The sequence below is a fragment of the Cricetulus griseus genome, chromosome 6 (genome assembly GCF_003668045.3).
Source record: "Cricetulus griseus strain 17A/GY chromosome 6, alternate assembly CriGri-PICRH-1.0, whole genome shotgun sequence".
NCBI classification, from domain to species: domain Eukaryota; kingdom Metazoa; phylum Chordata; class Mammalia; order Rodentia; family Cricetidae; genus Cricetulus; species Cricetulus griseus.
Window position 1 is genome coordinate 140594340 of NC_048599.1, and position 12947 is coordinate 140607286.

The following is a 12947-nucleotide window of genomic DNA, read 5'->3' on the forward strand; positions in this document are numbered from 1 at the left end:
TCTATAGAGGTGTCTTTATTGGGCAGCTGAAGGCATGGGAATGATGCTCTGGGCTGCTTCCCACAGCCTGCACTTGCTCTGTAGGCATTTCATGTATCAGTCACCAGATGAGACTCTGGTTACTATTGTTTTCAGTGATGGCAGGAGCAAGCTTTTTTTTTTTTTTTTTTTTTTGCTGGGGAGAATATTTTGAAATTTTGCATATCTTGAAACTCAGGTTATTACATTTAAAATTATACGCATTGTGAGCAGCTGCTTCAAACAAGAGGGGAGAAAAAGCATCCCTTCCTGTCAGAACCTTTCGCTCTGTCTGTCATGTAACCTGACTAAAAATAAACTACAAGTACAGGAAGTTACAGCCTTTGCTATGGAGCAAGTCAGTGTCCCATCACCACAGTCTGTCTACATGCACAGGCCTGGAAGCTCAGCCCTGGCCAGGGACATGGCAATCCGTGTGAGAAGTCAGGGTCAACAGTACTGCTCATAGGAGGCTGTAAGTAAAACCTGCCTTCACCCCCAAGTAGACCTGGCAGTAGTTTTCAGTCTGCAGGCCTCAGTTTCCCCTGTATAACTCTTGATTGTGATCCCCATCGTAGTCTCTGGCTGGCTGGCACTTAATACCTATTTCTGCCAGCTACATGTCATTAGCAAGGTCTCAACCTGCAGTTAATGGTACTGCCCTGTGTGATGCTAGTGGTCTTGAGCCCTGCCCCGGCACACTTACTGAATAAACTTCCAGCCCTAAATATCATTGCTAACATACCTTTCCCTCAAAATCTTTTTCCCTAGTAAGGTTGACTCTTCCTCTTTCGGGGCGGGGGGGGGGGGGGGGGTTCTTACAACTGCAGCCCTGTGCTCTGGATAGGATTATAAATGGCTTTACCTTCATTATAATGGGATCTTCACCCTTCCTAATAAGGCTAATAGCACAGTGCAGGCTGTTTTTAATTCTTGGATTTTAAAGGACTTCTGTTTATTTTGTCCAGTCTCTGACTTCCACAGTACAGAACATGCTGTCAGGTCAGAGAGTAGCCAGAGGCCTTTCTGGAGCTCCTTACACTGAGTTTTCCTGGGTCTCCGTTGTGTAGGGGTGCTGAAGGACTTGCCAGAAAGCCAGTATGAACTTAATTGGTCATTGCCTCTGAGTTGGTGCGTGACGCTGTGAACATGGAAGCTTTGCAGCTAACTGCTTTGCCCTGTCGAGTTTCTATGGGCTTTCCCATCCCCGGGCAAACTGCTGTCTCATACACCTCATTTGCCATCAGAGTGCAAGAGTGTACATTTCTTCTCTCCCCCACCCTTCATGAAAACAACACAGAACAAAGCCTCACTTTTAAAAATGCCATGATATTTTGCCACCGTTATGAAAATCTGTCAGCACCATATCTAATCTTCTGGTGCATAGAATATCAAAACAAGTGCTACTGAAGAGATTGCTCTTCTGCTAATACAAAAATGTCAGCTTCCTGGTCTCACAGCCAGCTGCTGTCAGCCTCCTTCCAAATGGGAAAGAAAAACACTAAAGTCTTCCCCTCTGCTATTACTGTTCCTTAGGCCTGACCCTCGGAGGAAGACCCGGAATAAGCACCACTTTGTGCTCGCTGAAGTACTGCACTCTGAATACTCGAGTGGTCTGGAGGCCGGCGGCACGAAGGGCGGAAAGCAAGGCAAACAGTGGGGCTTTCAGGTGGCACCCAGCAAGCCAGGGCCAAGGAGAGAATGAAGCTGCTCCTGCATCCAGAAGGATCACCACCAGCCAGCAAGCTTCTTTTGGTTGTTTTTAATCTCTCCAGGTCAGGATGGATTGCCAGCCCCTGGCTTTAGATTGGTGTCCTATTCTTATCAGGGAAGCTTCCTGCACCTTTCCCTGAACACAGACCCTCACCTGTTGGAGGAGGAGCCCTGACGGAAACCAGCAGGCAGGGGCCAGTGCTAGACAGTCACCTGCCTTTGCTCAAGCCTCTTTCAAGATTGTGCATAGGGACAGCAAAGCATTCTGTGCATCAGCCTGGAAGAGTGTGGCTCCTGGAAAGCTTGCCAAATGAAGCTGCCACACATGTATTGCTTGAGTTTTGTAAGGTGGAATGTTAAAAATTTGCACAAAAGGATAAAGTCTTTGTTGAATTGCCTTTTTCTTAGTGTCCACACATTCTGTCAGGAAGGGCCAAGAGAGTTTTTGCTTTGGGTCAAAAACCCAAATGTGTTGGCAGCGACACTTCTTTCTTCCATAAACACGGCATAGTGCCATGTGCATTGCCTCCCCTTTCATGTCCGCAAAAGACTCAAGCTCTCTGGGCTAATTGACTTACTGTTGCCTTTTTATTATTGCCTTTGAAGTCAAAAGGCACCAGCACCCGAGCTTGCCTTTTCCCATCGGAGCCTGTCTCCTCTTCGAGGTCTGAGGTCTTTGTGTTATGACCTAGACCCAGAACCCCCACATTCCATTGTGTTTCTGGGAGGTTTGAAAGAGGACCCCTGGAGTGTATTGATTTCCCAATAAATGTAAGATTTGGACATTACAGAGGACTCACGAGAGAAAGGGTTAAAGCTCAACGTGTTCTGTTGGGACACCATTCTGTGCCTACTTTCCTCTGGGTTCCTGTGTGCCCAGGCCATTTGAAGCCCTAGGGCAAGTGTTGTGGTACCACCTTGCCCCTCTTCTGAAGGCAGGCAGGGTGGAGGCTGTTTCAGGGAGGAAGATCAGTTAACACCCACACTAGGGAAAAACCCTGTGCAGGGGGAGCGCGGCCTGGCCAGGACTGACAGTCGTCACAGACTTGGTGCCTGTAGGTGACATTTGTAAGGATGCTCTGAAGCTGTAGCAGGTGTGGAACTGACTGGAAAATCATCCACCTTTCTTTGGGTTTGTAATGATTCGCATGCTTTTGATGGGAAATGAGGGATCAGACTATGAAGAGTCAACCAGCTGTGTGAAAACAGGATTAGTGCCTGTAATCAGGGATGGCCACGTAACAATCTGTGTCTGCCTCCCAGCAACAGGCCCCTAAGGGCCCAGCTGCGGGCCGTGAGGCTTGCTGGGACCTTACTGAAGTAGCAATATCTCTAACCCTAAATTTGGAACTCATACATGCAGTTTTCCAACTAGCAGGGGTGTCTTCAGAAATGTTGGTGACATCTGCTTAGGTAGACTTGCTGTTTAGGTAACATAGCAAGTACCCAGTCATCAGGAAACAGATGAATTTAGGGTTGACATTCTCTGAATTTAAGCAACCTTAAAATGAATCTTTTATGGATCTTGATAGGATGTACATCCCAAGTATCAGTTGGACACAATGTTAGCTTAATTCCAGTGTACATAATCTAATTTTGTGTATATTTTTAATCATACCTTTTTCTAAGGTCCCCTGCTTGGCATTTTTCTCACATCATTTCGGTTACCATATTAAAGTCTCAGGAGATTCAGACACCAAAAAGGAGTGCTGTGGCTGTAGAGTGCTTGTTTTGGGGTCCAGAGCCTTCCTCATTTGTAGCCAGCTGCTGTGCATCTTGTGAAGAGCCACCACTGGAGGGCAGCGAGCCCTTGAGCAGCTGTCTGCAGCGGGACATCGTGCGTATCCTCCACTCCCACAGAAGCCAGGGCCAAGCAGAACCCAGACTGTTCTGATAGAGGTCTGCTTTGATTTCTCTATTCCCTGGCACAGAAGAGAAGAGGGGTGTGAGCCTTGCAGTGCAAGTGATTCTAAGCTGCCAGTGACTAGGTCCAGAAGTTACACAGCCAGCAGAAGCCAGTCCCAGAGATGGGAACTTCAGGCCTTTCCAGTGACAAGTTTCCCTGATTGAGAAGTGATTAAGGGGCCTTTCCAATTTGCCTCCATGACCATCAAACTTTCTCAGTCTGCTAGACTGTAGGAAAATATAGAGCCAAGTTGTCCGGATAGTGTCCCCCAGTAAAAAAATAAAATAAGTAGCCCAGGTTCCAGAAGCCTTGCAGCCGAGGGCCAGCTGGAAAAGCTAACCTCTTAAACTTAGTTGCCCCACCCTTTGGAGTCCACATTTAGAAGGATCTGCATTTCAGAGCCTGCTTGTTGTTTGATCCACTGGTGGTCTCTCATGGTCATTATTTTTTTCTATTTTAAATGAGGGCACCCAGCCCCTGGTTAGGAACAGAGAAACCAATTTAGCCTTCTAAATGGATGGGAAGCACAAGCCCACCTCACTGCAGAGGTTGTGGAGTTATTATTGCAGATGGGATGTTCAGGACAATTTAAAATATTGTAATTATAAACTTGTAGGGAAGCCTTGTTCTTCATTAATGTAAGATATGAAATCGCCTCTTCGGTACAAGGACAATTACATAGTCAGAATGTGTCTGCGGTTTACACTGCACTGTGTAAATGTGAGGGTGGCTGCTCCAGCCTGCCTCCTCCACTCTCACAAAATGAAAAGCACACCACCGCAAGTTGTCCTTTGATAGATTTTTAATATGATTTTAAAGAGTTTTGTTTGGTCTCATTCTTATTCAATGAGATTAATTTAAAGCACTTATCCCCTGGGTTTAAGTCAATCCGTGTAGGATTTGGGCAGGGTTTGTTGCTTGGGGGGTTTTGTTTGCAGGAGGCTATGAGAGACTCCTTTCCCACTTCATTAACCCTGAGTTGGGGACAGTCCCCCCTCACACCCCACCACAGCCAGATCGAGGGATTTACCAACCCGCATTCACATGCAAAAGAACTTGAAAGCCGAGGGGCTCCTTGACTTAATTAGCTGCTGTGCATTTTGCAAAATTAGAATAATACCTCCACCATCCCAGAAAAGAAAAGCCTGGGTGTTGAGGATCCGGGGAGGTGGGGAGGAAACAGTAGCCGAACTGGCTGTGGTTGTGGCAGAGTGGGATGCTTTCTGAATACGCCCCCTCCCTCCACTGCCAGGTTCTCTCTCAGAACAGTTGGGCCAGGAATGCTGGGTGGGTACTTTGCTTGCAAGCATCCAAACTCCTCCGCATGTCCATCTTGTAGGTAGTGTGCTGCAGGTGGTGTGGGGGAGGGCAGCACCTGCGCCCATATCCCGGGAGATCAAACGGTGTCAGGAGATGTGACCTTGGCCCTTTGAACGTGATCTGGAGTCTGACTCCCCGAGATGTCGGAGAGGCGGGTGGTGCGATCTGCCCCCTTTCCCACTCCTATTTGTCTCAGGACAAGGGCGGTGCGCGGGGGTGGGTTGAGGGGCGGTTAGAGGATGGAGAGCAGAGGGTTGCCCGAGGTGGTGTCAAGCTCGCGAAGGCCCGTGGGGTCCTACCAGGCCTTAGAGACTAGGAGCTGCGGGTAGCCAGAGCGGAGGGCGCGGGGCCGAGGAGGGTGGGACAACAGGGAACAGCCTCGGAGTCCATCTGTCTGCCTCGAGCCTGAAGGGCCGGTCACCAGCTGCCGGCGCCCTGGTCTGAGCCAGATGAGTCGGCTCAGTGAGTGCTTCGTGGCCTGACACGCACAGTAAAGGGAGGCCAGGAGCTAGCCTCCCCCGTGGTCCCCGTGTGGAAGCGGGACGTGTAATCAGATGGGGAGGCAGAGCGCTACAGACTCGCCTCTGTGTGGAAACCGGGAGAGCCCTGGAAGTCCAGTCGGGGTCTCCTGCGCATGACCACAGCCCCTAGGAACCGGGGAGCGGGGCAAGAGGGAGACAAAACTTTGTGCGAATGTAGTGTAAGATGCCGAAGTTGCTTATGAAGGAAGGGGTGGGAGAGGGCCTGAGTGGGAATCAACGGACGGTAGCGCGGACGGGCGCATTTGTAAGAAGTTTATTTCCACTTTTAAAAAAGAGAACCCAAGAGGCCTGTCTGCCCCGGGACCTGGGTGGAGGGGTGGGGCTGGGGGCCCGGATGCATGAGCAAGCCCTCTTCCTGCCCCACCTGGGACTGGGAGGGCACAGGCCACAGACTCACTGATTTACGGACACGGTCACGGGCTCATGGGTCACGAATAAATAACTTCATATACACTTTGCACACTGTATGTACAGCTCTGCCGCTAGCCCGGGACTCGGAGAATAAAGGAGATGGGAGGGAAGCTCCGTACAGCACACCCACCCTGTCCCGCAGCGGTGCGGGAAGAAGGGTGGACCCGGGGCTGGGGCACCGGAGGGCGCCAGTCGCTGGCGTCCCCTTACCTGCTGCGGAGAGGACAGGGGGCACTTAGGGAAGCCCGCATGGACTTGGGGTTGGGTGGGAGGTGGGCAGGGACGCGTATATACATCCGGCAGGTGGAAGTGGCTCTGGGGTGGAGCAGCCGGAAGAGAGGACGCAGCGGAGGGGTAGCCTCAGTGGATTCATCCCCCTCGGGGACACTGGGCTGCGGCGCTGCGGGGAGCCGGGCAGCCCTGCCCCGGGGCGACGGGAGGAACCCGCACCCAGCCTGAGCTGGGGGTCCCGGAGCACGGCTGGGGCCGAGAGGACGCCTCACCGAGGCTGCGCGGCGCGCGGGAGGACGCCAGGCAGCGGGGGCAGCGGCGGGGGAGGCTCGTTGGCGCCCTGGAGTCCGTGGATGAGGATTCGTGGGACCAGAGGTCTCTGCAGGGCAGGCGGCGGCGCGCTGGGGCCGCGGTACAGATAGAGCGCGGCGCCCGGGTCCAGGTTGGAAACGAGACTCTGTGGGTAGAAATAAGGCGATGGGAACATTCTCTGGAGCGCCGAATAATTGCCTGCCTCTGCCAGCAGCTCCAGCCCCACGGCTGTCTGTCGCTTCCATTTAGTCCTGGGAACCGAAATCAAAGCAGAGGAAGTCGTCAGGATTAGGACACTCCACAACCCTTGCCCCTTCCTAGTGACTGGCACAGAGAGCCATAGGGTGGCCAACAGGGAGCATGCTAATTTGTTAATAAATAACGGAGTGCGCAAGGCAAATGCATCATGCCTCATCCCCACTTCCACTGGCTTTCCATGACTGTTGTCCCCATTTTACAGATTAAAACTTTGAGGTGTGAGCCAGTTTTCATGATGGTCTGCAAGTGGCAGGCAGAGCCCCTGTTCCAAGCCAGATCATCTGACTCCAAGATGCACATACACACTCACAGGTCCGGGTATCCTCTGGATATGCTTCCCCTGGGGAAGCCTAATGGAAGTGGCTTGACAGAGAGGGTGGTAGAGCTGGGTGACTAGGTAGCCAACCCCTCCCAGGGGGTAGCCCCAGAAGCCTGGGGGACTCCAGGCAGAGATTTCTCTTTAAAAAATGCACACACTTTCTCTCCCAGCTCTGCCTACACTCAGGCCACCTAGGTTTGAGGCCTGGGGCTAGCTAGTCCCAAATCCCTCTGGCCCAGAGTTGGGAGGCCTAGGGTAAGGCAGATGTGAGGAAGTTAAAACCAAGGCCTCTGCACTCACCTGGGGTGAGGTTGAGCATGCCTGTCTGGGTTTCATGAGGTGGCCTCAGTCGCACTAGCCCTGTTTCCCTCTCTGAATAATTCCTCATCGTCATAATTGTGTAATTACTGCAACAAGCCTTAATTATTGATGCCTGAAGCCTTAATCGGTATTTATTATTAATGGGGCTGTGTGTTCTGAGGCTTGTTTATGGAAGGTACCATTCCTGCCTCTGCTAAGTATGTGGGAGAGTGTGTCACTATGCAGACTGACATGTCTGGACATGTGTATCTTACCAGTATATTCAAGTCCTATGAATGCCCAAGAAGGAGATTAAGAAGCAGGTTCAAGATCGGTGTCCTAATAACAATTTCCTGGTCTCTGTCTCTCCCAGAGGAGCTAGGGTGAAGAGAGCCCTTTTCTTGGCTGTAAATGCTAGAAGGCCAATGGCCCCTTGTTCAACAACCTCAGGACCTCTCTGCTTTCTGGAGACTTGGGCTGCCATTCTCCCCTTGTGGCCCAGAGGCCCTAAAGCCTATCCTAGGCCTGGTTCCTTGTGGACTTAGACTGGGGTGGAGCAGGGCTTGAATCTCTATTAGCCTCTGTGCCATGCCATCTCACCTGGTCTTGGATGCCAGTCTAGTCCTTTCTGTCTCTCACTGTGGAACTTGGGGCAAGGTCTTTTCTCAAAGCCTCGGTTTCCCTACTTTTACAGAATGGGAGAGACCCAAGGTTCCAGAAGAAGGCCCCTACACCCCTACACACCCCGCCCTGCCGCAAACCTCACCTGCGGTTCTGGTACCAGGTCTTGACCTGCGTGTCAGTGAGGTTGAGTGAGGCAGCCAGCTCCATGCGGTCTTGTACACTCAGGTATTTCTGCCTCTCGAAGCTACGCTCCAGTTGCGCCAGCTGATGGTCCGTGAAGGCGGTGCGTGCTTTTCGTGGCTTTTTCAGGCGCACCGGGGGGCTGTCCCTAGAGCTGGAGATCTCACGGTCGCCCTCCTCCTTCACTGCGGAGACACAGAGGGCATGTCAGGGCTCGGTAGTGCTTGCGCCCTAGCGTCCCACTCCCCCCTGGACAAGGCGCAGACCTCTTGGGGTCCCGAAGCACCAAGCGCATAGGGACGCCATCGCCATCAGTGCCAGGATTCCCTGACCTCAGAAGGATGTGAACTGTGAATGAGGAGGAAATGGTGTTAGGGAGTGCCTGGGGGCAGAGCCGCTGGCAGCTCCCGGAAGAAACCACACACACACACACACACACACACACACACACACACACAAACCCCCCCCCCCCCCACACACACACACACACACACACGCCAGGAGAGAGAAAGCCAGCCTAGGGCAGTATGGCCTAGTCTGCTACTGGCCGAGAACGGGTTTCTGGATGGTTGCCTCTGCGTTTGGAAGCAAAACCCGCACAGAGAAACAAAACCCTATTCGCTCCTCAGCACCCCATCGTCCCGAAGAACAGATAATTGAGTCCTGGCCGGCTCCGGTTTGGCTAAGAATCTGTAGCAGTGGATTCCTAGGCCACTTCCGAAGTATGCCGGTGGAAGGCCAGCAGGGTACCGGCATCTGTGAGCGCCAAGCGCTGGGAGAAATACTCATTGTCCCTGGGCATGAAGAACTGAGTGTATCACAGAGGTCGGGGCTTCGTTGTGCCCACTGTGGCTCCCACCCCACAAGTGTAACGATCCTGTGGACAGTCCTTAATTAGACAAATTTGTTCCTCGTTACTGAGATTCACCGCGGACCACTCAGAACTGGATTACTTCATTTTCCTCTCTTTTCGTTGGGGTTGATTTAACAGAAAACACATTTCATCGAAAGAGTCTGGCATTCCCATCCCCTTCTCTTAAGGCGAGATTGGAACAGAATAGTCCACTTCTCCTAATAACCTTTTAGGCTGGGGCTCCCACCCACTCTACCCCCTGCTTTTCTTATTTTCTTTTATAGTGAGTTTCATTGTGCCTGGGGTTTGTCATGACAGGGTTCAGCTGAATGCAAGGTGATTTCTCTCAGTAGGAAACAATAATCCGGTTAATTGAGCCACTGGGGAGGGAGGCTTTTCAGCTGGAGAGGCTGGGCTTCCCGTCAGGGAGGGAGCCTGGAGCCTGAGCACCCGTGCACTTAGGAGTCCTGGAAAAACTCTGCCCCAGTTCGCCTTTCTACCTCCACTGGGAGGGTTCAGAACCCTCAGGGACGAAGATGACTTTTCCTCCCAGAAAGCCTAAAGCTTATCCTTGTTCAAACCCCAAACTTGATATCGAAGAAATCTTACTTTTCCTCGCCCGTCCCCTTAATTATTACTTGGACTACTTATAACAATCCCTCATTCCGGTGGGATGGTCAGCCACTTTTTATTTTCTTTTAACTTTAGTCATTTCCTAGCTCTGCTGGAGCCTTTAGGACTCACTGAGTTCAGTCTGTCTCTGTCTGTCTACCTTGTGTCCATTTCTCAGACTGACCTGCATGCTAGCAGCCTATACCCTGAGGGCTAGAGATCTTTCCTGTGTGGAATGAAGCCCTGGTTTGCGTTCTTCAAGAATCTGGCCAGTGTACTGCTGCCAGCTGCCTTACTTCCAAAGCCCCGGTCCAACTTCAGTAAATACTGTTTAAGAAACCTTTCAGGACAGAAACTTGTGATGGGACTGGCCTTTTCCTCACCCTTGCCTCATTTCGTCCTTGGAGGAAATGACTCAGTATTCTGTGGCTAGGTGGTGATGGGCTTAAATGCATGTACCTGGTTCCTGTGTCTGTCTCTCAAGCCAGTTCCCTAACTCTGCAAAAGTCACTTCTGTTTGACAAATGTGCTAGGCCTGGCTTTGCTCTGCCAATATACTCCCCCCCCCACACACACACACATGCTCGAGAACACACACACACACACACACACACACACACACACACACACACACTTTTCACTTCACAGAGTTTTAAGTGCAAAAGCAGCAGCCAGTGCCTAGAAGTGGCTGCAACTTTCCGCAGCAGCATCCTGTGCTCCAAACCTGTTTAAGTGATATGTAGACAGCCGGCTCTCGGCTCTCTCGTCATCTCCCTGCTCAGATATCATCAGGGACAGGAGAAGAAAATTGATATTCCAATTATCTTAAACGAAATGGAATCTCTCCTCAAAATCCTGCTTAGGGGCAAAAACATAAAAGGAGGCAACTGTTCATACAGGCAGGGCTGGACCAGATTGTTCTTTGCTTTAACCATGAAGCTAGGAAGAGCTGGTTGCAAATTGTAAGGAATAACACACACACACACACACACACACACACACACACACACACACATTTTATCTGCCTTTCATTCACACACCTTTTTCCAAGGTTAATTCTCTTTGCTTCTCTAAATAGGTGGGGTGGGGGGGCTTCTGGGGCCAAGTTTCCCAAATGCCTCTAGACCTCTAGACCTCTTACTGAGTGCTGTGGTTGGAACTGCCAGCTTTCTAGATTTGATGGGTCCATGGCCCGTTTGAAGGAGACCTAGCCATTTCCACTGGGGAAGAAGAGAGCAATGAGATGTGGACTAGAACCACTGAGGGGCTTCAGTTTGGAGTGCAGGTCTACCCCCCAAAGAGTTATTGGTTGGGAGGAAGAATTAAGTGACTCTAACTACATAGTTGTGTAATTTAGCACACATGAATGCCAGGAGATGCAGGCAGCAATAAAGCTGACTTTATAACAAAGTATTGGTTCAAAGATATTAGGATATTAATTGTAGTAGTTGCAAAGCCAAGAGCAGTCTCCACCAGGTTCTAGTTTTCTGCTGGTTGGCATAGAGCTCCATCCCCTGCTCCGTCTGACACCCAGGGCCTCTGCCACTTAACTTCTTCCTGGAAAGAACATTGTGCCCCTGGATCTTATAAACCGCTAAAGTCAAGTTGGAGCCTAAATATAAGAAACAAAACTAAAGAATGTTCTCTTTCTTTCCTCCCTCCCTCTCTTCATTTTTTATTTCTTCTCATCTTTCCCCTTTCTTTTTAATCCCATCTCAGCTCCTTAGTTAAGACACAATGAAAAGGGAACCACTGCAAAGATCCCCAAAGTGAAAACGGGAGTAACTGGACCTGTCACTCAGGCACCTCTAGGCCTGAATGCAGCCTGGTGATCACTACTTAAGACCCAATTCAGGGAGAGCTGCTGTGTGGAAGGACGTGGGGGCCTTCCCCCTCAGAACCAGCCAGCTGGCCAGGCTGCCTGTTTCTTCTTCAAACTGATCTCTTCATTTGCAGGTTCACAGGCCTCAGACTATACTCCCCAATGGGTGGGGAGGCCCACTTTCTCATCTTGTTGGGAAATTCAGATTAAGGGCCAGAAGATTGTTGCTGTACTAGGGCTCTGGCAGGAATTTTCTGCCAGGCTTTCACTCCAACAAAACAGCACCCTCCAAGCTTTGCACTGTTGCAAGCTCTCCTCCCTGGGAACTTCAGCACAACTGGTGGAGGAGTTATGGTCCCAGCTGGGAATTTAGAAAGTTTGCTCTGTACTTCTGGTGAGGCTTTCCCTCCCTTACACAAAATATCCCCCTCAACTTCTCCCTGCCACACACACACTGAACTCTTTGTTGCTCCAGGGTCCAACCTTAGGGCTGGCAGAGCAGTGGAGACTATACCAACTCCCAGCCTGGCCCTGGACAACCCCTGAGGTGACTATGTACCTGTCTCCAAGTGTGTGCTCTCAAGTTCCAAGTGTCACTTTTTAGAAACACCTGTCTCCCGTTTTCACCTCGTTTCTTACCTTTGTACTCAGAGTCCGACGAGGCGCTGCTGACACTTTTGTCCAGCTTGTCGCGAAAGTCCTCCCCGGCCTTGGCCGCAAGGCGGCCCCCAGGCTCAGGGGCTGCAGGCTGACCGCTGCTAGAATAGGGTGCACACGCTGCTAGAGGTTTGCAGTCAGCAAGGATGTCTCTGATCAGAAAGGAGGAGGTGACGGTTCTTGACTGGGCTGGGGCTGAAAGCTGCCCTGGCTGCAGGTGAGAGTCCAAACCTGGGCCAGATGCCGCACTGGGCCTCGAGGTACTGGTCTCCAGACAGTCTCTTCCGGGCGAGGCTGGAGAAGAGCAGTCGCTACTGCTCTCTGAGCGTGGACTCAGCTCCAGGGGTGAACGGCAGTCCCCAAGCAAGGGGTCCCCCTTGGGAAGGGCGGGGCTGCTCGCTCGGTGGGAGAGAATGGAGTCAATCCCAAAGCCATTGGAGCCTTCCATAGCCAAACTGCGACCTGTCCTCCCCAAAAGCTCCCCACCCACCCCCAACCCCAGCCGCCGCTGCCCCCTGCCCCTAGCTGCGGGCTGGCATGGGGAAGGCGGGCAGGGAGCCTGTGAGCACCTTGGATGGAGTTCAGCCTTGGGGGAGCCCGGGAGCTCTGGGCCAACCTCCTCTGCGCATTACATCCAAAAGGGTTCAACGTGTCTTCTGCAGCACCGCGCCGAGCAGCCGAGCCGAGGGGGGTGGTGGTGGGAGTGTCAGGGAGGAATGGGAGGAGGGCGCGCCAAGTTGGGAGAGCCAAAAGGTAGAACAACGGCCTGAGGGCCCCTTTGACACAGAAGAAATTCGAGGCTGTTGGAATCTGAATCGAGATCGTCTTTTTAAAACAGCAAAATCCAAAAGGCACGTTTCCTCCAGGCA

General features: G+C 51.6%; 2 protein-coding genes across 6 annotated transcripts in view; one reads left to right on the top strand and one right to left on the bottom strand.

The window, feature by feature from the left end:
* Ddx31 (DEAD-box helicase 31) overlaps positions 1–2519 on the top strand; it is a 68488-nt gene extending 65969 nt beyond the window's left edge. For all 5 annotated transcript variants that reach the window (XM_027423080.2, XM_035446877.1, XM_035446878.1 and 2 more), the window contains one exon: positions 1555–2519. In XM_027423080.2, the coding sequence (XP_027278881.1) occupies positions 1555–1723 (169 nt within the window). In that variant the 3' untranslated portion in view covers positions 1724–2519. The remainder of the gene's footprint in view (positions 1–1554) is intronic.
* Positions 2520–6409: 3890 nt separating this feature from the next.
* Positions 6410–12526, bottom strand: Barhl1 (BarH like homeobox 1). The gene is made up of 3 exons (XM_027423082.2): positions 12061–12526; positions 8097–8319; positions 6410–6704 (listed from the first exon to the last, which is right to left on the bottom strand). Exons 1-3 carry the CDS (start codon positions 12524–12526, stop codon positions 6410–6412), a joined length of 984 nt encoding a protein of 327 aa, XP_027278883.1.
* Positions 12527–12947: the final 421 nt, after the last annotated feature.

Coding starts and splice junctions, on each gene's coding strand:
- Barhl1 (XM_027423082.2), bottom strand. CDS start 12,526: ATGGAAGGCTCCAATGGCTTTGGGATTGACTCCATTCTCTCCCACCGA. Junction 8,320..12,060: donor GTCGGACTCTGAGTACAAAG/GTAAGAAACGAG, acceptor GTGTCTCCGCAG/TGAAGGAGGAGGGCGACCGT. Junction 6,705..8,096: donor ACCTGGTACCAGAACCGCAG/GTGAGGTTTGCG, acceptor TTCGGTTCCCAG/GACTAAATGGAAGCGACAGA.